At 49.4% G+C, this 23,526-nt stretch overlaps 1 protein-coding gene across 3 annotated transcripts; it reads right to left on the bottom strand.

Annotated features, from left to right (window-relative positions):
• On the bottom strand, window positions 1-22,284 carry LOC123452133 (putative disease resistance protein RGA3). Of its 3 annotated transcripts, none has more exons than XM_045128722.1 (9): window positions 21,836-22,276; window positions 20,323-21,480; window positions 16,886-19,177; window positions 16,539-16,710; window positions 7,372-7,622; window positions 2,431-2,590; window positions 2,263-2,352; window positions 1,193-1,509; window positions 1-1,009 (listed from the first exon to the last, which is right to left on the bottom strand). In XM_045128722.1, exons 1-9 carry the CDS (start codon window positions 22,121-22,123, stop codon window positions 575-577), a joined length of 5,163 nt encoding a protein of 1,720 aa, XP_044984657.1. In that variant the 5' UTR covers window positions 22,124-22,276; the 3' UTR covers window positions 1-574. The 3 variants fall into 3 exon arrangements, with proteins under 3 accessions (XP_044984657.1, XP_044984658.1, XP_044984659.1); XM_045128723.1 differs by having other exon boundaries at window positions 1,193-1,506; XM_045128724.1 differs by lacking the exon at window positions 1-1,009 and having other exon boundaries at window positions 1,192-1,280; window positions 1,351-1,509; window positions 21,836-22,284.
• Between the last annotated feature and the right edge of the window lie 1,242 nt (window positions 22,285-23,526).

The following is a 23,526-nucleotide window of genomic DNA, read 5'->3' as shown; positions in this document are numbered from 1 at the left end:
TTCAAAAAAAAAGAATGAATTATATTCTGTTAAAAAAAGTTTAATACAAAAATGTCCAAGGAGATCTTGTAAAATAGTACATATGACGGACCAAGAATAAAGTTGAGAAAATACCATAGTCCGTTCTCACCTTGCGCCCTCAGTCCTCACAGTGCAAAAAAATAAAACTAGAGTGCTCCCACAACCATACAGAGAGCGCCCTCAGTCCTCACAGTGCAAAAAAATAAAACTACAGTCCTCCCACAACCATACAGAGAACGCCGAGCTGTCGCTGGCAAACTGGTTGGATAAGACATAAATCAATGCATATTGTCCATAGTAGAACAAGGATCATGCTTTAACAAATCCCAAACTTAGAACCCATGTTAGCAGTTTCAAGCAACCACGTAGGGGACACGGCGGATTCAGAGTCGTCAGCTTAGCACAGCTTGTCCGTGGCCGATGATAATGTTATAACTGTAACCAATCAGCAGAGAGTTACAGCAGCGGAGTTCACAGGCTTAACATCACGGTGCTTTGAATATTCCAGGGTCCAGCTCGTGACCTACATGTTCAAAACTGAGACTGCTGCTTTCTACCGGGGAGAGAGTGGAGGAGAAAGTGTAATATCAGAACCGATAGGAGAATCGTCGTATTGGATCGTTTGAAACTGTTGACTGCTCACATCAGGCCAATCCTGGTGCATTCTCACCCTCCCTTCTGCAGGAAACTCCGCATACCCGCTGCTGTTGTCTACGGAATCGACACCCCTGGGTATCCCCTCCACTTCCACAAATTCTTCCCAACTCCTCTCGTACTCGTACGGCTCTCCTATGCGATTTCTATGGTCTTTCCATATTTCCCACAGCCGCTCCCCTACCTCTTCTATTCTTGGGCGATCATCCACTTCGAAACGTGTACACCAGGATGCTAAACCAAGCCAGTCTCCAAGAAATTCTTCATCCACATGTTCCACCAAACGGTCATCCAATATCTCACTGACGTGGCCTGCCTTAAATCTCTCGAGAGCCTGCATGCACAACAACATAGGCTACTGTGTCATTCTACAGAATTTCGAAACACAAGGACAAAATGCATCGGCCATTGCAGTTATGAAAACTGCACTAGACTTCCGAGCACATATTTACATGACATGAATTTCATTAGGATAGACACGTCAACTAGAGACAAAAGCATATGAGCTTCAACTTACCCATGCCACAACGCCAGGGATTTGCAGTCCATCAGGCTGGTTGTCAAAGATCCCCGAGCCCCGCATGTCTTGGTTCCACATATGCGCTCTGCGGGAAGATATAATTTCTAAGAGTATTACACCAAAACTGTAGACGTCGGATTTAGCTGTCAGCTCACAGTAACGGCCGTATTGTGGATCTATGTAGCCAATTGTCCCTATCACTTGGTCCATGGTACCACTTCTTGACAATTCAAAAGTGCCCAACTTTGCTCTATAACTCTCTGTCAGAAGGATTTTCGTCGTCTTCAAATCATAACAGATCATTGTTTCCCCTGCTACAATCAAATTATGACCATAACGAAAAACTTCAAATACCCATGATGACAAAGGTATCAAATTAGTTGAGCAGCCGCAAGCAAGTATAAATGATCAACAATTTTGAGAACACATAATTTATCTGCTCAACATTTGAATTAGACAAAATGGAAAGACTAATTACTAAATAATTAAGTCAGCTGAAGTAAAATGAGATTAATTATTAAATAATTTAGCAGTGTCTTTCTCATTCAAAAGTCAAGCTTGGTCCTTTCTCCGCCAAAAGCTGTATCATGCCAGTTTATAATCACAGCAATATCCGTCGCCCACCAAAAAATCAAGCCTAGCCTTCGCACCAAATTTTTCAGACACCCCAGTTTATGTCTCTCTCTCACCTAGGAGCCCTATCTCATTGAAGACATGCAGTCTGGCTACATTTCACAAAACTGTAATTCTTAGCTAACAGATATTAACATCGTAGAGTGCATGCAGTCAACCTAAGTTATTTAACTTGGCCATGTGAAAAATGAATCGGGTTTGTTTTTCAAAATATATGATGATGCAAATTTGTAGTCAAATTTTAATTTGGAAATTGTGCTAACGTTCAAAATCCTTCTCTCTTTTTCTACTGAAGGGAGTATGCATTGAAGTACTCGATACTTTTTTGTTTGAGAAACTGAAGTACTTGAATTTACAAATATCAAAACTATATGGTGCAATTTAATCAAGGTGTAATGAACCAATATTGATACCATAGGTTATCACTTTCTTACCAGCACATAAATGAAGATAGGTCAAGGCAATAGCAACATCAATAGCGATCAATATGCGTTGATCCAAATCCAGGATTTTCTGATCTTGAGCTGCGGATAAGTTAAAATTGATGCAGATAATTCGAATTTCAACATCGGAAGGAAGAACACATGAGCAACTTAACATACCATCCAGGTGTTGCCTTAGACTGCCATTTGGAACATACTCACTGATCATAATAAACTGATTTCCTTTATCAATAAAACATAGAGACCTCACCAAACTCCAGTGATTAATTGCTGCAAGGAGCTGCACTTTCTTGTGAACTTCCGCAGCACGAACACAGCCCTGAAAACAAAGAAGATTTAATTACCACTTGCTGAGGAACAACATCGTTATTATTATTTGGGGAGTTCTCTACACTAGGAAGGACAGGTTGGCTGCAACTGCGATGGATGAGGAGGCTGCAGCAGCATAGCCGGGGCTACACCCTTTAGTAATTGATCAGGTTTCAGTAATGAGTCTGTTATTGTTCGGAAAAGGGAGTACCTTCCAGAGTTCAAATTAGGTACAGATTGACTTAGAACCAGCTTGTCAATCATGCCATGGTTGTCCTATATAAATAGTCTGTACTCATTCGAGACATGCAATAATAAAGAAGTTTACACCCTAGAGTCTCCTTTTCCTTACCCTTCTACCCTAGCAATGCTGGCTAAGGCACGGCCGGACAGATTACTGATCTCCCCCCTAGACCTTCCCCAGGAAGGCCAAATCAGCATCTCTTGTCCTGTAACCATGGTACGTGATAGATATTTCTTTCAGTGTAAAATGCATCTAGTCTCTACACGGAAGTGAATATTTTCAACTGTTTACCTATATCTTGCTAGTGAGGAAGTGTCCTGCTCTTTGTTCGTATGAGATATGATCATATGCTATTTTCTCTTGAAACGGGTTTTCGCCCCACTTTATATATAGAGCACAAACAGCCGAACCGGTACAAGGTGGTGGGGATAACCCCTTACAAGCAAACCAAAGGATATAAAAAAACCGAGACGACAGCAAGAACGCTACCAACCCGAAGCCGGACATGAAGACAGGGTGTGCCCCACCTAACAAGATGCTACCAAGACCACCGAACCGGAACTGAACCATGCCGCCTTGGGAAATCACGGGACCCCGACACACCAAACACACCAAGGTATTGCCGGAGTGGGCAAGCGTCTGCTCTCTCACTCCGGGCCGTGGAGCACCGATCCTACCAGTGGATAGCGAGGACCGAGAACGGTGACGACGAGGACACGTGTAAATGACAGGAGACCGACGAATCCATGACCAAGGAGCCGCCGCCGCCGAAGCCATGAGAACGCCAGGATCACCCGCCACCCCTCCCATTGCTACCCACATAGCCAAGAGGAGGCGCCACCATTGTTGTCGCGCTGCTTGCCGCAGAGCCAAGCGCGCAGCCTCACCATCTAGGGCCACCGACCTGGAATCCAAGACTGACCCACCGCCGACACTGGAACAACATGATGTCCAAGAACTAGCACCTAGATACGAACAACTCCGGAGCAGAACTGCCGTCGGTCAAGACCGGAAATCCCCGATGTCGGTCCACATGCAGATACACCCCGGTCACGGGTGCCAAATCCCACCTTGTTCCAGCCCACCACGACCAGGGACGGGGAACACCGGGACAACCAGCACCATGGAACAGGCCTATTGCCCGCCACACAATACCGGGGTAACATGCCTCCATGGGCAAGATCCGGCCATCCGAATCTGGCTGAGGACGAAACCCGAGTGTCGAGGTACGACAATCTATGGGACTGAGAGGGCCCCTTTGCGGTTTGACTGTGGGGATCAACGTATGCAAAGAGCAACACCAACCAATGCACATCTAGGGTTTAGACAGGATCGGACCGCTCGAAGGCGTAAAACCCTAAGTCCTGTGTGGTTTGTGGATTATGAGTATGTCCAAGTTACAAGGAGCGCAAGCTACCCGGCAAGAAGCTCGGAAGTGCTGCTACGCGTGCAAATGGACAGGATTTCGACCCTTGTAAAGGTAGCCATGGACCTCCTTTTATAGGTGCAAAGGGTTACCACGATGGCTAAAGTGGTAAATGTACAGGGGTACACAGTGGATGTTATTAAGCTTCATGCACTAGCTAACGCAACCAAAAGTCCGAACTGATGGAAAGGGCTAGGCAATCCACATATAGTGTAACACCCCCTCTCACGTGTGACAGGGAAGACAAGTCAACACGTGCAACCGGAAGAGAGCGACGGCGCGCGAAGCTCACGTATGACTCAAGAGGCCTCTACGTGGACACAAAGGGGAGTTACCAGTATTTTTTTAATAAATTGCGAAAACCAGGACTTGAACTCAAGACCTTAGCTCCGATACCATGTTCAGCTTCATGCACTAGCCAACGCAACCAAAAGTCCGAACTGATGGAAAGGGCTAGGCAATCCACATATAGTGTAACACCCCCTCTCACATGTGACGGGGAAGACAAGTCAACACGTGCAACTGGAAGAGAGCGACGGCGCGCGAAGCTCACGTATGACTCAAGAGGCCTCTATGTGGACACAAGGGGGGGCTACCAGCAATTTTTGATAAATTGCGAAATCCAGGACTTGAACTCAAGACCTTTAGCTCTGATACCATGTTAAGCTTCATGCACTAGCCAACGCAACCAAAAGTCCGAACTGATGGAAAGGGCTAGGCAATCCATATAGTGTAACAGATGTAACAGTGGTCAAACTACTCACATGCTATGGTGGAAGCTGCATAACCCTAACGGATTAGGACAGGCGCATTAAATGCGACGTGAGGTGTCACGCCGGCGTTGCTCCCCGACAAGGATCGTCTCTCCTTCTGTGTCGTTCGTGCAGCTACCTCTTATTATCCAGCCATGCCATTAGGACGGGTGTCATTAAAGCTGTTGCGATTCCCCTGAGCTGCCACGTGCCCCGACAAGGCTTACCTAACAGCCTGCTCGCTCGACACCTCATTGATGGAGACAATCAGCCCTATGAGGTGGATTGGCGGCGAGGTAGTGGGGCCTTGGAGGGTGCGATGGCTGCCGGTCTTCTTCACCGGCAAGGAGGCTTGCCGGTGGCTTGGCCTTGTCGCTTGATGTTGCCTTGGGTGAAGTATCTTCCGGCAAGGCTTGCCGGGCCGGAGGCTGCCGTCGTCTGTGCACAAGTCAAGATACTAAAGGACCCGTTCTTTAGTTCACCGACAGGAGCCCCCAGGCCTGGGCCATGCTGAAGTCCATGACGTTGTTGGGCTAGGCCCAAAGCAGTGCACAGACACGTGGCCGAACTTTATTGCGGTTATGATGATGGTTTTACTGCTCACCCACGACGAGCATTAAATGTGGGACGTGGGAGGTGGAGCGAAACGACGCCTGAAAGGCGCGCCTAAAAAGGCGAGGCCACCTTGGACGGGGAGAGGCGACCTCTACGCATTCCACCCTTATAAGAGGGGGATTCGTAGATTCGCTGCTCATCCCAACCATTGTTTCCCTCTTTTGCCGCCACTTCTGTCTTCTCCACGGCAGCTTCAGCCCCCTCGACCCCGACAGCCTTGGTTTCCTCGACCCCGGCGAGATCCTCCGGCAGGTTGGCTGCCGGCGCTCCTTTGTCATCCTCCTCCTCGCCGCCGGTCTCCTCCTCATCTTCATCAAGCGCGGGAGCACCAAAGCTACTATGACCCTGCTTCCGTAACCCGCCCGCCGATGAATTCAATCTCTTCCTCGATGGTGTCGCGGATCAGTGATCCTTCGTCCCTGATGCGCACTTCCTTCAGGTTGTCGAACCACGCTTGCACCATCTCTCTTGCCGGCGGCTCCCATGTGGGATCGACCCCATTCGCGTTGCACGCCGGCATCATCGCCAAGATCGAGTTCTTGGCGGAGTTGTTGCAGAGCGGGATGACAATCGCCAGGATCTTGAACTTCCCGTCAGTGCGGAAGCGTTCATGGCTCAAGGTGGAGGGGGCGTGCCACCGCCAGCTAGAGAAGCCCTCCGTGCAGTCGCCGGTCCACCGTGCGCTGCAGAGCCTCCACTGCACCACCCAACGAGCTCCCCGACCACACACACACATTCGATGGAGAAGGGGCCCACTGCCACCGCGGCGACCGCCAGTGGCGGCGGACAGAGTCAGGGGAGTTGCGGATCCTAGAGCTAGGGTTCTCCGGGTCGCCCGCCTAGGACGACACGGGGTTGGGAGGGGATTTTTTTTTTTTCATTTGTTCCTTATGTGAAACAGTTCAACCACACCCCTGTTTTTTTAAAGTACTTTCAGAATTCTTGGAATTTCTTCCAACCCAACCACACCCCTGTTTTTTTAAAGTACTTTCAGAATTCTTGGAATTTCTTCCAACCATGTTGGAAGCTTATCCCAAAAAAACAGGAAGTTCATTTCCCAACATTTTAAGACCTGTTTCATGAATTGTTGAAACTATGGAGACGGCCATGAATGACGGTCGGGGGAAGAGAGGCCGTGTGCTTTCTGACAGCATGCACAAGGGGCTTGTTAGAAATTGACTGCGCCAGGAAGACTGACAGCACATTAGCATCCCCCATGATCCCAGTCCCCAACATTTTCTCGCTTTTATGCCATAGGGCCTACCCTTGCTTCTCAGAGCTGTACCTCTGCTATCATTGGTCCTCAGACCATTACCAACCCCAGCGTGTAACATACATATAAAGTAAAAAAAAAATAAGACCTACCAGAAGTAGTTTGTCAGCAAAACAAAGTACTCCCTCCATTTTTATATACAAGGCCACTTCGTTTTTTGTGTCAAGCTTTGACTTGTAATTTTGGTCAACAAAATATCGGATATAATTCATAAAAAATATATTATTGAAAAGTTCTTTCAAATGTGCATCCAGTGGCATACTTTTTATGACATATGACTCATATTTTGTTGATAAAATTAATGGTCAAAGCTAGACATAAAAATATGAAGTGGCCTTGTATTAGTAGATGGAGGTAGTAGCATGAATAATACCGTAATGAGAGGCAAACAAATTGTAAGTTTTTATTAGAAATAAATTGGTAAATGATAAGAAAGGCCAAGAATCAAGAAAATAAGAGAATGGGTGAATGGGCAAACAACCTTCTTAGCTCTCCGCACCACAACAATTTGGTTATTTGGTAAGATACCCTTGTAGACTTCCCAGGATCCACTTTCACTTAGCTGAAGTGAAGGTGAAAATCTCCGAGTAGCCTTCTGAACCTGCTTAAGGCTTAAGCTCAAGGATCGTACTCCAGTTATTTTTGCAGGCATTTTGGACCTAGACAACTGGTGAGAAGTTGGTGGGGTCTCCACTGATGGCATGCTTACTGGAGAGGATGTAATACGTTCCACTGGAAATGAAAAATTGTTAAGTACAGTCAAACAAGTTTAATTCTTTCTAATGCTTCCGCTTCCAAAATAATTTCCCAAATAAGACTTCCAGATGTACCCTTGTTTGCATTTTCAACATAGTAGTCTGGTAGAGTAGATGAACACAGAAGGTGGGCCACAGCAAAAAGATTGGTAATTGAATTGTACTGAATGCTCACTAGCGCAAAAGCATTGAGGCGGCTGCGGCTGCGGCTGCATGCCCGCCACCCTGATCTGGTTTTCTAGTTGCTTCAGCCCTACCTACCTGTACTTTTTTTTTGCCTTTTGGCTTTTTCTCTGTTTCTTCTTTGTTGCTTTAGTCTTTGCGCTATTTGAGCGCTTTCTACTAATATAAATTGACATGCCTTTGGTGTGTGTTCGACAAGAAAATATTAGGGAAGTTGGAACCATGCCCCTACACAGTCAACAGTTTTACACAATGCCACTGGCTGTGAGAATGACAAATGGGTCCACCTGGTTAGAAGTTTGCAGTGCTGTGGTTTCAAATATTAAAGATGTATGTTTTCTAGTAGGATACTTGTTTGTATTTCCTTTTGTATTAGGATTCCTACTTATCTCTTCCCCTGTACATGTATATATATTGGCTTTGAGCCCATGGAATTGATCAATTTGCTATTCCTAAAAGTTAATTTTTTTTCTTTCAAGAAAACACAAAGCTTGCATCTCGATGCATTGATAGGACGTTAATTTTTTTAAGCTGCAATACTAACATTTAATGAAGGCACAACACTTGTCGCATACTTACAAGCCACAAAAGAAAGCCATCTAATAGCACTTAGAAGAATCTAAAGCATCATTTTTACCCCTTGGGAATAATTATGCATATATCTCCACTGATCAATGCATACTTGATCTGATTCATAAGCTTACATCCAATTAAACCATTCAATATTTGAATAACTAAATTGTTATGACCGGTACTACGTACCAAAGGAGGAGGCCCCATGGGCAGGCTTAGTTACGGGCTTAGCCCAAGTTATCTTAGTTATCTTAGTTTCCAAGTTATCTTAGTCAGCCGTGAGATTATATAAACCGATGTAAACAACTCTTTTCGAATTAAGCAATATAGTCATAACTCTATTGACCGGCTCCCAGAGGAGCCGGAACCCTAGCCGCGCCGCCGCCTTCCACCGCCGCCGCCTCCCTCTCGCGCGCAACGGCGCCCCGCCGCCGGCCGCCGCGCTCAAGCCCTCGCCAACCCTGCTTCATCCCTTACAACCTCCGCCCTAGACCCGGTAGAACCCTAGTTGTTCCTACCAATTTGGCATCTAGAGACTCCAGGCCGATCATGTCGTCCTCGCCGACAGTCACCACCATCCCGCCCGCCTCCACCGTCCAGATCGTGATCACAGCCCCGCTGCAGGCCATCTCCACCGCACCGCTGGGTACGGCAGCCGCCACCGCCGCGCTGGCTACCACTTCCGCCCCGGCCACTGTCGTCTACACCCCGGAGGAGGTCATGGGGGCCCTGCGCGACCTTGCCACCGCGGTCCAGGGGATCCGCCTGTATCTGGCCGGTCCCTACGGTCCGCCACCGGCGGCGCTACCAGCTCCCGCCACCGGGCTGCAGCTGCTTCCATGGCAGCAGCCACCACCGCCGGGCACCGCGCTCGCCGGGCCCCTTCAGCTGCCGCCCCACCCGCCACCACTCCGCCTTGGTTGCCCTGGCCAACCCAGGCACTTGCGGCGTCGGCCGCCCCCTTCCAGCAGCCGTTGCAACTGTCAGGGCCGCCGCAGTTCAGCTCCGGGCCACCGTCCACAACACCAGCAGGCGTCCCGATCCAGCAAGTCCGGTTGCCATCCTCACCGTCCCCACTTCCGGCGTGGTTCGCCTAGTCCGTTCCGCCGCCGGTCTACACGATGGCGTCGGAGCAGCCGGCGACCGTTGTGCAATAGGGGGGGGGGGCTCAAGCTCCGCGGGCCCCTAAGCCAGCCACGACGGGCCACCTTTCCACGGGGGACCCCCGGTGGCCACCGACCCGGCGCCGTCACCCTCGCTGCTCCGCACAGCCGAGCCGTACGGACACGGCGGTCTTACTCAGACACCGCCGCGCTTCGCCAAGATTGACTTGGCCACCTACGACAGTACAGAGGACCCCCTCAACTGGCTCAATCAATGTGAGCAGTTCTTCAGGGGGCAACGCACGCTCGCGTCGGACCGCACTTGGCTCGCCTCATGTCACCTCCGAGGCGCCGCACAGACGTGGTATTATTACGCCCTCGAGCAGGATGAGGGCAGCATGCCCTCATGGGAACGCTTCCGCAAGCTCTGCCTCCTTCACTTTGGACCTCCGATACAAGGGAGCCAGCTGGCGGAGCTCGGCCGACTGCCCTTCACCTCCACGGTACAGGACTTCGCCGACCGGTTCCAGGCCCTGGCGTGCCACGCGCCCGGCATGACGGCTCAGCAGCGAGCCGAGCTCTTCGTCGGTGGTCTGCCAGATCACATCCGCGTGGACGTGGAGCTTCGGGGCCCCAGGACCTCCAGACGGCCATGTACTACGCCCGCGCCTTCGAGCGTCGCGCGCAAGCCTTGCAGCCGGCGGCGCCGGCTCGGAGTGGCCGACAGCCGACCCGGGTTCCCCAGACTACGGCTGTGTCGGGCCGTCCGCCCCTGGTCCCTCCTGCAACTACTACTTCGGCCTCGACGCAACCCTTCCGCCGGCTCTCCCCGGCCGAGCAGCTCGAGCGTTGTCGCCTAGGGTTGTGCTTCAACTGCAAGGAGCCCTACGCGTCGGGCCACGTCTACCCGCGCATCTTCTACTTGGAGGAGGCCGACTACGTCGAGGAGGACACGCCCGCCGACGAGCTCGGCGACTTGGCCGCACCAGTTGTTGCGGAGGTCGCACCGGCACCGGCGACAGCCCTCGTGGTCTCCCTCCATGCCCTCGCGGGTATACGAGCAGAGAAGACTAGCTCCTGCCGGTGATGATCTACGGCGAGCGCCTCCTGGCCCTTCTGGATACGGGCTCCGCACATAACTTCCTTCCCGAGTCGACCATGCGCTGCTTGGCACTTCAGCCGATGGGCGGGGAGCAGTTGCGGGTCACCGTGGCTAACGGCGACAGTCTCCAATGTCATGGGCTTGCACGGGACGTTGCCACCATCATCGGCGACGAACACTTCACCATCACATGCGTCGGCATCGACTTGGGCTGCTTCGACTTCATCCTCGACGTCGACTTCTTGCGGACCCTGGATCCCATTCTCTAGGACTTCGACGCCCTGACGATGACCTTCTGGCGCCTGGGTCACCGCGTCCGGTGGGAGGGCGTGGGTGGCGCCCCACCAGCGACGCCACAGCCGCAGCTAGCCGCGGCTGCTGCTGAGTCCGCGCACCCTCTGTTGGATCATCTCCTGCAACAGCACAGCGACCTCTTCGACGAGCCTCAGGGTCTGCCGCCGGCCCGGGTGTATGATCACCGCATCCATCTCCTGCCAGGCACGGCGCCAGTGGCGATGCGTCCCTACCGCTACCCCTAGCTGCAGAAGGATGAGCTGGAGCGGCAGTGCGCGCTCATGCTAGCCCTGGGCATCATGCGGATCTCCACTTCACCGTTTTCGGCGCTGGTCCTCCTCGTCCGCAAGTCGGACGGCTCATGGCGCTTCTGCATCGACTACCGCGCCCTTAACGCCCTGCCGCTCAAAGACAAATTTCCCATTCCGGTCGTCAACGAGCTCCTGGACGAACTACATGGGGCGTGCTTCTTCACCAAGCTCGACCTCCGTTCGGGCTACCACCAGGTGCGGATGCACCCGAACGATGTCGTGAAGACGGCGTTTCGGACTAAGCACGGCCACTTCGAGTTCTTGGTGATGCCTTTTGGCCTCTCCAACGCCCCGGCGACTTTTCAGGCCTTGATGAACGACGTCCTCCGGCCCTACTTGCGTCGGTTTGTGCTCGTTTTCTTTGATGACATTCTTATCTACAGCACGACATGGGCGGAACATCTTCAGCACGCCGCCATCGTCTTCAACGAGCTTCGAGCACACCATCTTCATCTTAAGCCCTCGAAGTGCTCGTTCGGGACGCCTTCAATCGCCTACCTCGGCCACGTCATCTCGGTCAAGGGTGTTGCTATGGACGCCGACAAGGTGGCGGCCGTTGCGGCCTGGCCAACGCCGCACTCCTTGCGGGCTCTCCGCGGATTCCTGGGCCTCGCAGGCAACTACCGGAAATTTATCCGGGAATTCGGCCTCATCGCGTCCCCGCTCACGCGCCAGCTCCGACGCGACGCCTTCGCCTGGGATGTGGAGGCCACGGAGGCGTTCGAGGTCCTCAAACGGGCCCTCACGACGGGCCCCGGCCTTCTGATGCCCGACTTCGACCGGCCGTTCATGGTCGTCTGCGACGCCTCCGACGTGGGGTTCGGCGTCGTCCTTCACCAGGGCGACGGGGCTCTCGCGTTCTTCAGCAGGCCTTTTGCCGCACGCCATCACAAGCTCGCGGCCTATGAGAGGGAGCTCATTGGTTTGGTGCAGGTTGTGCGGCACTGGTGGCCATATCTTTGGGGACGGTCGTTCTGGATTCGCACGGATCACTACAGCCTCAAGTTCTTATTGGACCAGAGGCTATCTACCGTGCCGCAGCACCAATGGATCAGCAAGCTCTTTGGCTTCAATTTCACCGTCGAGTATCGTCCGGGCCGCCTTAACACCGTGGCCGACGCCCAGTCCTGCCGCGACGACCACGACGCTGGTGCGGGCGACTCCGACGGGGCGGCCCTCTGCATCCGCTCCGGGGCCTCGTTTGCCCTCTTCGACGACATCCGTCGAGCCACCACGGACGCGCCCTACGCGCAGTTACTTCGGCAGCGCCTTGATGCCGGCAACCTGGAGGAGTCGTGGCGTTTGGCGGAGGGCCTGCTCCTAGATGGGCGACGCCTCTTCATGCCGGATCACGGCGACCTCCGTCATCAGGTGCTGTTGCTGGCCCACTCGGCGGGCCACGAGGGTGTGCAGAAGACCCTACACCGTCTCCGCGCCGACTTCTACATCCCCGGCGATCGGGCCCTGGTTCGAGACTGGGTGCGGTCTTGTGTGACGTGCCAGTGTAAGAAGACGGAGACACGGCGGCCGGCAGGGCTGCTACAGCCCTTGAAGGTGCCCTCTCAGGTCTAGGCCGATATCTCCATGGACTTCATCGAGGGCCTTCCCAAGGTGGGCGGCAAGTCCGTCATCCTCACCGTGGTCGATCGCTTCTCCAAGTACGCCCACTTCATCGCGCTTGGCTATCCTTACACCGCCACTTCCGTGGCCCGGGCCTTCTTCGACGGCATCGTTCCCCTACACGGGTTTCCCTCTTCGATCGTCAGCGACCGGGACCCGGTGTTCACGGGGCATGTCTGGCGCGATCTCTTCAGGATGGCGGGCGTGAAGCTCCGCTTGAGCACGGCATTCCATCCTCAGAGGACAGCCAATCCGAGGTGGTCAACAAGGTGATTGCCATGTATTTGCGTTGTGTTACAGGTGATCGTCCTCGTGCTTGGGTGAACTGGCTTTCATGGGCGGAGTACTGCTACAACACCTCTTATCACTCCGCCCTGCGCGCCACGCCGTTCGAGGTGGTCTATGGCCGGCCGCCCCCGCCCATCCTGCCGGTTGACCCGGAGACGGCTAGGACGGAGGCGGCGGGTGATCTTCTTCGCAGCCGCGACGAGATGCTTGCCGAGGTGCGCCAACGCCTCGTTCAGGCCCAACAGTTGGCCAAGCACTACTATGGCGGCCACCACCGCGAGGCGGAGTTCGCAGTGGGCGACTGGGTGTGGCTGCGTCTCCTTCACCGTTCTACGCAGTCCCTTGACCCGCGCGCAAAGCGTAAGTTGGGCCCACGCTACGCCGGGCCATTTTCCATGCTGGAGCGCATCGGAAAGGTGGCCTACTGCCTTCAGCTTCCGGCCGGTGCTCGCATCCACGACGTCTTCCATGTGGGGCTCCTGAAGCTTTCCGTGGGGAGCCACCGGCGGCCACGCCGGCGCTACCCCTGACCTCCAACGGGCGCCTCCTTCCGGGGCCAGCAAAGGTGTTGCGGTCCCAACTACGTCGCGGGGTGTGGTACCTATTGATCCAGTGGGAAGGCCTTCCAGAGGAGGACGCGACTTGGGAGCGGCGTAACGAATTCAGCCAGCACTATCCAGACTTCGAGCTCGTGGACGAGCTGTTTGCGCAAGCAGGGAGAGATGTTATGACCAGTACTACGTACCAAAGGAGGAGGCCCAATGGGCAGGCTTAGTTACGGGCTTAGCCCAAGTTATCTTAGTTTCCAAGTTATCTTAGAGCAACTCTAGCAGACCCCGCATCCCGCCGGCCCGCAAAATGCTTTTGCAGTTCGCGGAAAACGGCTTTTGCGGGCCGACAAGGACGGCCGCAGATGTAGACCCCCCAAACGGACCCGTATAAAAGTATATTCGCCGAATATGCTTTTATACGGGTCGGCTTTGCGGTGGCTGTTCTTGCACCGCTGCTTTCCGCATCTCATCGGCCCGCAAAGTATCAAATCCAACATAATACAACAAACGGAAGCAAACTAAATAATTATTCAAATTCAACACAATACAACAATCATCCACATTACAAATAATTATTCAAATCTTAAATAATGCAATACAAATCTTGTGATGAGTACGAATACAAATCATCCACATCGGCGCATTCGGTACCTTCTCTGGAAGAGGTGCGGTGGATATGTAGGATTCTCCGCGAAGTAGTCTTGCATCAACATCTCGTTCCCAAGATGACGATTCCGAGGAATGCAAAGACGCCCGACGGTCGATCCTCGCCTTCTCTTCCGGTTCTCGTCTTCGTGCTCCTTCACGGCAAGTGCCATGACTAATGTCTGCTGCCGAAAGTTCGCAAGCATGGTCTCAACATCCGAGTCGTCCGAATCGGACGAATCGGTGAGCAAGAACTTCTCGCACGGGCTCAAATCCATCTACATGCACACCGGCGGAAAAACCTGCCCCATCACCCCCCGACCCGCATTTTGGCGGTTATTTTCCGGGTCGGGGGCGGATGCGGGGTCTGCTAGAGTTGCTCTTAGACCCCGCATATCGCCCCGGCCAGCAAAATTTTTGAAGGGGCGCGGCAAAATCTCGACCCCAACCCGCGAATACGCGGGTTTCCCCGTCGCAGCTGCGGTGCCCTGCATCACAGAGAAGCAGTTGGCGGGAGGGACATTTCAGCCCGCGTGCATTTTCCCCATCCCCTTCCGCCGCCGACCGCCCTTGCTTCCGTCGTTCCTCCGCCGGCGATTCCGGCCAAATCTGCAGGCAGAATCGCGCCGCGGGGCCGTTCCCCACCCTCCCGCGCCGTCACGCTGCACTGACCCCCCGGATCCGGCGAGAAGAAGGCGGCCTCGTCGCTGGCGCCACCGGGGATCGACCACCGCTGAGCCCGCCCCTCGTCACCGCCCGCCGCATCCGCCACCGGTTAGTACGTATTTTGTGATTTTTGCGAGCGCGGTATAGTTGATTGACGCGCCGGTGTGCATGTAGATGGATTTGAGCCCGTGCGAGAAGTTCTTGCTCACCGATTCGTCCGATTCGGACGACTCGGATGTTGAGACCATGCTTGCGAACTTTCGGCAACAGACATTAGTCATGGCACTTGCCATGAAGGAGCACGAAGACGAGAACCAGAAGAGAAGGCGAGGATCGACCGTCGGGCGTCTTTGCATTCCTCGGAATCGTCATCTTGGGAACGAGATGTTGATGCAAGACTACTTCGCGGAGAATCCTACATATCCACCGCACCTCTTCCAGAGAAGGTACCGAATGCGCCGATGTGGATGATTTGTATTCGTACTCATCACAAGATTTGTATTGCATTATTTAAGATTTGAATAATTATTTGTAATGTGGATGATTGTTGTATTGTGTTGAATTTGAATAATTATTTAGTTTGCTTCCGTTTGTTGTATTATGTTGGATTTGATACTTTGCGGGCCGATGAGATGCGGAAAGCAGCGGTGCAAGAACAGTCACCGCAAAGCCGACCCGTATAAAAGCATATTCGGCGAATATACTTTTATACGGGTCCGTTTGGGGGGTCTACATCTGCGGCCGTCCTTGCCGACCCACAAAAGCCGTTTTCCGCGAACTGCAAAAGCATTTTGCGGGCCGGCGGGATGCGGGGTCTGCTAGAGTTGCTCTGATCGGGCAGGTTTTTCCGCCCCGACCCGCATTTTGGCGGTTATTTTCCGGGTCGGAGGCGGGGTCTGCTAGAGTTGCTCTTAGTTTCCAAGTTATCTTAGTCAGCCGTGAGATTATATAAACCGATGTAAACAACTCTTTTGGAATTAAGCAATATAGTCATAACTCTATTGCCTGGCTCCCAGAGGAGCCGGAACCCTAGCTGCGCCGCCGCCTCCCTCTCGCGCGCAACGGCGCCCTACCGCCAGCCGCCGCGCTCAAGCCCTCTCCAACCCCGCTTCATCCCTTACAACCTCCGCCCTAGACCTGGTAGAACCCTAGCTGTTCCTACCATAAATCCTTCTCTTCTCTTCTACTTCTCATATCAGACATCAACGTGGTCAAACAATACACAGCTTTGGCCACTACTACTTTTAGTTATATACTTTATATATTAGAATTACTAGAAGTATAATGATATAGAAGAACAGGATGCTCTTACTTTTATTGTGTGGAGCATCTAGGCAGTCTTCTGTTGTGACAAGGCATAAATATTAGCCCAGAAAAATACCTAACCACAAACAGGAGTATTCTTTCCTTATGGAGAAGTGTCATTTGTACACGCGAAAACAACTTAATGTCACAACAAATATATGTTCAGTCTAGAATGACAAATAAAATGCAGTAACCTGAGTTAACACATAGGTTTTCTATTCAGTCTAGAGTGGCAAAGATTTATGTGCTAACCTGATTGTCCCGAACTGGTATTAAACTTTGGGAAAAGTTTCCGGATTATTGAGGTACCAAGGCCTGTTGTGGCTGGGTTTTGCTGTAAAGATATCAAGGATGATTCACCGGAGGATTGCCAGCCCGATGAGTCCACATCCACAACATGGCGAGTATTCGTATGGGCATCATCCTGTATTTCCATAAGATACTGGATGTGAGGACCAGAGAAAAGTGTGAAAAAAGCCATAAATTTTTAAATATTATGTCATTAACCTGACATATTTTGTACAGTTAAGTAATGAGATAAGAAAAGTAATATGTTGACACATTAAGTACAGCAATAAATGTAGCATACAGTTACTTACCTGAGTGGTCAATTCATTTAAAATCCTTGTCCCCGATGAACTTTGGCTTGTTTTTTCATTCCGAATCTTGCTACTGGATAATTCTTGAGTGCATTTTACCCCCAGAAGCTTCAAAGAGGTTACTGCTTCACTGTCATCCCCCACACATGCATCAATTACTATTCTCTCGATGGTCTGCAAGGATTCAAGCCAATGCAAGCAACTGGGAGATATCTTGCACCCAGTAATCATTATGTTTGCTGGTGACGGAGATGACAGTGGCCCCAAAGGTTCCCCACATAACAGAATCCGGTTACTATCTCTTATTACATATTTCTGACACTTTGGCAGAGATGGTTTGAACATGAGATTAGGGCAGGATAGCACGAATAATTCCTCAAGAGCAGGGAAAATGAATTGCTGATTCCCATTGTTCGTCAACAACAGTATAGGCAACTCTTCTAGGTTTAGTAAACTTTCCAATTTGAGGTGCATTAATTTTTTGAAGGGCTGTGTGCCCCCAGAAAGACCCATACCCAGATTTACGAGATTAGGCATATCTTCTATATGTAAGTACCGCAAATTTATTAGCTGGCCCAGTGGAGGAAGATCTTTACAGTTTCCAAGGCAGAGCAGATGGAGTCTGACAAGGTTTGGGAGTAAAGTCACCATGTTGTTCATCATCCATGTTGGCCATGCAAATCCTGAATATCCAACTATCTCCAAATGCTCTAAACTTTGGTGTGGTTTGAGCTTTTCCAGAACTTCTTGACCTAAATCTTCATCTATTCCATGTACAGCTGGATGAGAAGTATTAGTCCACTCTAGTTTAAGGAAACGTAGCTCTGGTCGATTCTTCAGATTTGCTCTCTCTGCGATAGTTAAGCCCCTGGACCCTCTTGTGAGGTCTGAAATAAAAAGCTCGTCGGTTGTTATGTGCCAGTTCTCATCAATCCCAACAGAGCACCGGATGTATGGTGGAAGACAGGCCACTATCATTGGATCTTTCGTCAACAGAAATTTCAGTCCTGTCATTTTATGTATGATATCTTGGAACATTTGAGGTAAACTATGGGATGGATGCTCAAGAGGACAACCAGTGAGGTCCAACGTATGCAGCTTCTGAAGCCTCACAAAAGACACATGTATGACGAGAGGATTTTGCGACAAGTTCAGATATTCTAGATTGAACAAGTAGCCAAGAGATTGCAGACAGTCAATGGTAGGGAGGCACTGTGAGAGATTCAAAAACTTCAGTCCAGTGAAGTTATTCAAACGGTTAGGCCGAGTCGGAAGCTTAAGACATTGCTGTAGGTTCAGATACTCCAAATTGGTTGTTAACATTCCAACACTTACATGAAGTGCCTCGCAGCCAGTTAGATCCAAAATACGAAGGTTCTCAATATCCCCAAAGGACTGAGGGAGGTTTTGAAGTCTACGACACCTCCTAAGTATAAGGACTTCCAACTTGACGAGATTACAAAAAGATCCAGGCAACTGTTCGAGCTCATAGCAGCTCGACATGTTCAGAGACCTAAGGTCATAAAGGTCGCCAAAAGATTCCGGTAGCTGCTTGAGGTTGAAGCAACTAGATAGGTTTAGATCCTCCAATTTCATTAAATTACCCAATGAAGGAGGCAACTGTGGAAGCTCAGTGCAGCTTGACAAATCAATAAACCGAAGATCCAAAAGATTGCAGAGACAGTTAGCTAGCTCACCAACACCATGACGACATGACAGCCTAAGATGCTCAAGTGCTTGGAGATGACCAAGGGTTGCAGGCAAGTTTTGAAGTATGTCACAGCCTTGCAGGTTCAAATATTTTAGCTTCTCTAAAGAACCAATGAAAGAGGGCAATTCCTTGAGAGAAGTATTTGATAGATCCAACGCCTCAAGATTTATCAATGTACACATGGAGGAAGGTAATGTCTGAACCTTTAAGCCAGAAACATCAAGATATCTTAGATGTTTCAAATGGCCAATGGAAGTGGGTATTTCTTCAATGCAGCTTCCACTGAGATTCAAAACACGCAGATGCTTCAGTAATTCAAATGCTTCTCGGTGGAGCTTTATAGCCTCAGAGTTCAGGAAGTGTAATGCCCTTGCCCCTGTGAGCAGTGCACTGCAAAGTGTTGATTGCCCTTTGTAATGGGTCAACAATGCATATTGGAACAAGAGCTCTTTTCCATTATCATTCATTTTTCTATTATCCAAAATAATAATATCATTGCAAGCAACATGCCTTGCAAATTCATGGATGAAGTTATGCATGTAGAGTGTTGTAGGAGATGTACTGATTTCCATTCCATTAACCTGGAAAAGAACAGAACATAAATCATATAATTTCCCCAACATAACCACCTTATTTGAATTTGGACTAGTTTACCACCATCCGTGGGAGAACCTAACTATGATACAGAACATGAACCAAGAAAGTGTGGATAGCAAAAGGCTAAAGCTTAAAACCTCATCTAACTTCTCTAGCCCTGCCTGGCAGCATTTTTTGGGTGAATACTCACCGGGCAACAACTAGCAGATAAATATCCAGTGAATTTCGAAGTCCCATATTCTTTTTCTGGAAACCTTCATTCTGAGACTGAAGCTCTCAAGAACAGAAAGATACAGGCAAGACATGCATGCATAGTCAACCTTCTAGAGCAATAAAGAAGGAGCTAGTACTACTGTACTAGTAGGCAAGCAGCATGACCACATGAATGATCATCATTGACATTCAAATCTAACTAAATTATTACTACTCCCTCCGATCCATATTACTTGTCGGTCAAATGGATGTATTGAGCACTGAAATACGTCTAGATACATCCGTTTGAGCGACAAGTAATATGGGTTGGAGGGAGTACCTCCGTTCTAAAATACAAGACCTCCTAGAAAGCATGCTGTCAAGCTTCTCTCTCTTTCGTAACTAATGAACAAAAAACTTAGATTTGTTTGGTACAAACTGTAGCATTGCATTTTCCATAAAAATAGCATTTTTTTACTAAGATATACATATAAGAAAAGGTGCTCAAAGTTGCATCTTTGGAGACTGTCCATATATAAAACATCATGTATTTTGGAACGGATGGAGAACTAACTAAAAGCTAGCTAAGCTCAATATACCAAATACAAATACCAGAATCTTGTAATACGCGTGATTCATAGTGAACCTATCGGTGAGTCCTTTACCATCTGATAAAGAAAGTACCATTGATTGTAAAGGATAATAACATTGATCATATATTCGTGAATGACAGGCGAAGATTATTGAGGTCAAAAGTTACGTATTTACTCATTAGTCAAAGTTTATAAATGAAAACCATAAACAACAATAAGTAAAATATGAACTTACTAACGTAGGCAGCAAATTTTCACGATGGTATATCCGTAAATGGTCTAAAAGCATACTTTAAACAGCAAAAGAAAAGACTGTCAATCCAAAAAAACACTTGGTGACTTACTGAATGTGTCTTTCTAACTTGGAGGAAATGTATTGACAGAAGGTCCTGAATGTACATCTCCGCCTGCACGTAGGATGGCAAGGTTCCATGTTTTGATCCAATAATATCGAGTGCAATCCACTGTCTGATAAGTTTTTCTTTATCAATTATAGATCCCTTAGGAAATACTGATAAATATAGAAAGCATAGTTTCAGCGCTGAGGGCATGTCATAGTATATTTGATTCAGTGATGCAAACACTTTAACTTTCATGGAATATGTGCTCTCTAATTTCCATATTGGTTCATCCCTTGCTGCTAACCAGACATCCATGACTTGATTGTGCACTACTGAACCAAGAAAATGAGCTAAAGATGGTATTCCATCACATCTTTTCACAATTTGCTTCCCAATTTTCTCCAGGCATGCATTTACAGTACCCCCGTCCCCAAAAGCTTTTTCAAAAAATATTGTCCAACAGTCATCTTCAGACAATGGAAACAACTTGTACGGTGGGAAAGTGTGCATTAGCTCTGCAGTTATATCACTGGAAGTGGTCACCAAAACTTTGATCCACTTGTTCGTACGCCTGAGCATTTCCTTCAATTCATCCAACTGGCTTTTATCTGTGCTACAAAGGCCATCCAAGACAATTAGACAACGTTTGTCATGAAGTGTCTTCTGCAAACGATTCTTTAGCAATTGGAGATCTTCATGGATTTGAATGTTGGTATTGACTTCTGAGGGTCCTTCTTTTGTCCCATTAGCTTGTGAGATTATTTCAGCAGCAATGTTTGTAAGGTCAAATTTCCTATTTAAGTCGATCCAAATACGAAGATCTAAATTCCACCCTTCTCCCTGGTCATGGAAAATTAATCTGGCAAGTGTTGTTTTTCCCAAACCCACAAGACCAACTATGGGAATGATGGACAATGTTTCTGTACCATTTTCCAAGATTAATTTCTTTATTTTTGCTTTATCACTATCTCTTCCAACGATTGCAGTTATACAGAACTCTTCTTGGATACCAGATTGTTCAAGATCACACTTTGGGTGCTGCAGAAAACTGAAAACGACAGAATCACTTGCTAAAAGATCCAACTTTTTTCTGAGTATCTTCATTCTATTCACTCTAGTACTGTACAAGAAAAACGGACATGAAGAACACAATGATGTTGCCTGCAAAATTTTATTTAAAAATGATCAATCAACAACAGTTTTAACTAACTTAGATGGTTCAAATATAGCTGATACGTTGCACCGCTAAATCAGTTGTACAAATATATATACAACAGGAGCTCCATTTCAAACATTGGTTGCAGAAATACTAGTATATGGCAGGAGCAAATGTAAACTGTAATTGGCAATATATTTATAAAGGATCAAGTGCAGCGCTGTAATAACCTAAAGAGTGGCAATTCTGACACAAAGCGAAAAGGAAATTTTAGTAATTTGCACTAGCTGTTATCCAATACTATAAAGAAGATGCCTTGGCAAGGGCGCAAGGCCCATTTGGGGGTTGAGACTATCGAACCTTTGTGATACAGCCGGTCCTCTCAGATCCGATGCCATTTTGGTCTTCAAACTCGTCCAAGAGATGTTCAGTATCATAGACAATCTGATTTATCTTCGCCATCCAATCCTGCACCTCCGTACGCGCCCTAAAAAGTCTCTCCACACTTAGCAGCACATCTTGCAACGCCGACAGAGTTTGCCACAGATGCGCCACGTGCTCGTCTACGCCTGACGGTAGCTCCGACCGGCGAGCGTCGGAGGCCAGCCGGCGTAGGAGCCGGTCAACGACGGCGCCGGAGGTGGCCATAAGGCATGTGGACTTGCTTATGGATATATTCCACAGTTTTGAACCGGGGTCTCGACGAAGTGGACACGGTCTTCTTCTTCGCCTCTATAGACCGTGTCCATTCAAGTCTGGTAGAGTGGAAAGAGGGCAGATGTATTTTTTTCTCTTTTTTGCTAGTGATGAAGGGCATCTCCAACCACTCACCTACAAATTTGCTCCGCCATGCGTCCCGTGAAGACGGATACAGGAACCGATCATCAAATATTGTCTGCATATAATTATTGTTTAAACAAAAAAAATAAAATTCATTTAAATATAACGGATTATATAAACCAGAGAAAATACATTACATTTTAAACATTTTTAACTAAAAGCTAGTATATGGTACTGAAGGTAAAATTAGTCTATGACCGGCGCAGGCGAATATCCATTCCAATGATACGGTTACCTTTGACTAACCTACGGCCGACCGCAGTGAACCTTCATTGTCTTTCTCATTTTCAGTAATTCTCTCGTTGGACTGCCGTGAGTCCCGGTGGTATATGCTTCACCAAGTGCGGCTCGCTTCCCCTTGCTCGATAGTGCCGCTCATCGAAGTGGCACCACTCGATATGCTTCAGTCGGAGGGGAAGGGTGCCCTCTGCTTCCGTGAACCACGAATCAAGGTTGGCTTTAGGGATGGGGCATGATGATGGGCTGCGATCGAGCAAGACACCAGTTGTGTACGTCGACGTAGCCTCCGGGGTGGCCTTCATGGGACCCAATCGACGACGGCCTCCCATGTTCTACTTCTCCTTGATGATGATGGCGGGTGTGGACATGCTGGCAGCTGCTTCGTCGATCTCCGCAAAACTGACTTCTTTCTTCGTCGGCAGGGTGTGGCGCGAACGTTTACGGCAAATGACGCGGTCGCAGGCACACAACATCGTCCACGACAGTCACGATGCCCGTGCCGCCATGCTCCCCCACATGTCGGCCTGGAGCAACTCGCCACTCCTCGACGAGCTGGCTTGGAGCGGCGAGTTGATGAACAACACCGGCTTGGAGCTTCTGCCTCCGCGAGTTGGCCTACAGCGGCCTCGAGCATCGAGGGAAGTGGAGCAAATAGTTATGTGGCATGTATCCGACGGCTTGGCTCGTATCTGGCAGCCTCGACGGGCCATGATGACCCACAAGTATATGAGGTCAATCTAGTCCTTTCGATAAGTAAGAGTGTCGAACCCAACGAGGAGCAAAAGGCTCTGATAAACGGTTTTCAGCAAGGTAATAACTGCAAGCACTGAAAGTAGCGGTAACAAGTGATGGTGTAGTGAGGTGAAACGTAGCAGGTGAAAAGTAACAAGTAATAGCAACGGTGCAGCAAGGTGGCCCAATCCCTTTTGTAGCAAGGGGCAAGCCTGAACAAAGTCTTATAGAAGGAAAAA

The sequence above is a fragment of the Hordeum vulgare genome, chromosome 5H (genome assembly GCF_904849725.1).
Source record: "Hordeum vulgare subsp. vulgare chromosome 5H, MorexV3_pseudomolecules_assembly, whole genome shotgun sequence".
NCBI classification, from domain to species: domain Eukaryota; kingdom Viridiplantae; phylum Streptophyta; class Magnoliopsida; order Poales; family Poaceae; genus Hordeum; species Hordeum vulgare.
Note: the sequence above shows the minus strand (reverse complement) of the source record. Positions and strands in the feature narration are given on the sequence as shown.

Excerpts from the sequence above, each read along its gene's own strand:
- LOC123452133 (XM_045128722.1), bottom strand. The coding sequence starts at position 22,123 with ATGGCCACCTCCGGCGCCGTCGTTGACCGGCTCCTACGCCGGCTGGCC. Across the intron at positions 2,591-7,371 it reads TGGTGCGGAGAGCTAAGAAG|GGCTGTGTTCGTGCTGCGGA; the intron begins GTTGTTTGCCCA and ends CTTTGTTTTCAG. Across the intron at positions 1,510-2,262 it reads CTATCTTCATTTATGTGCTG|CAGGGGAAACAATGATCTGT; the intron begins GTAAGAAAGTGA and ends ATTTGATTGTAG.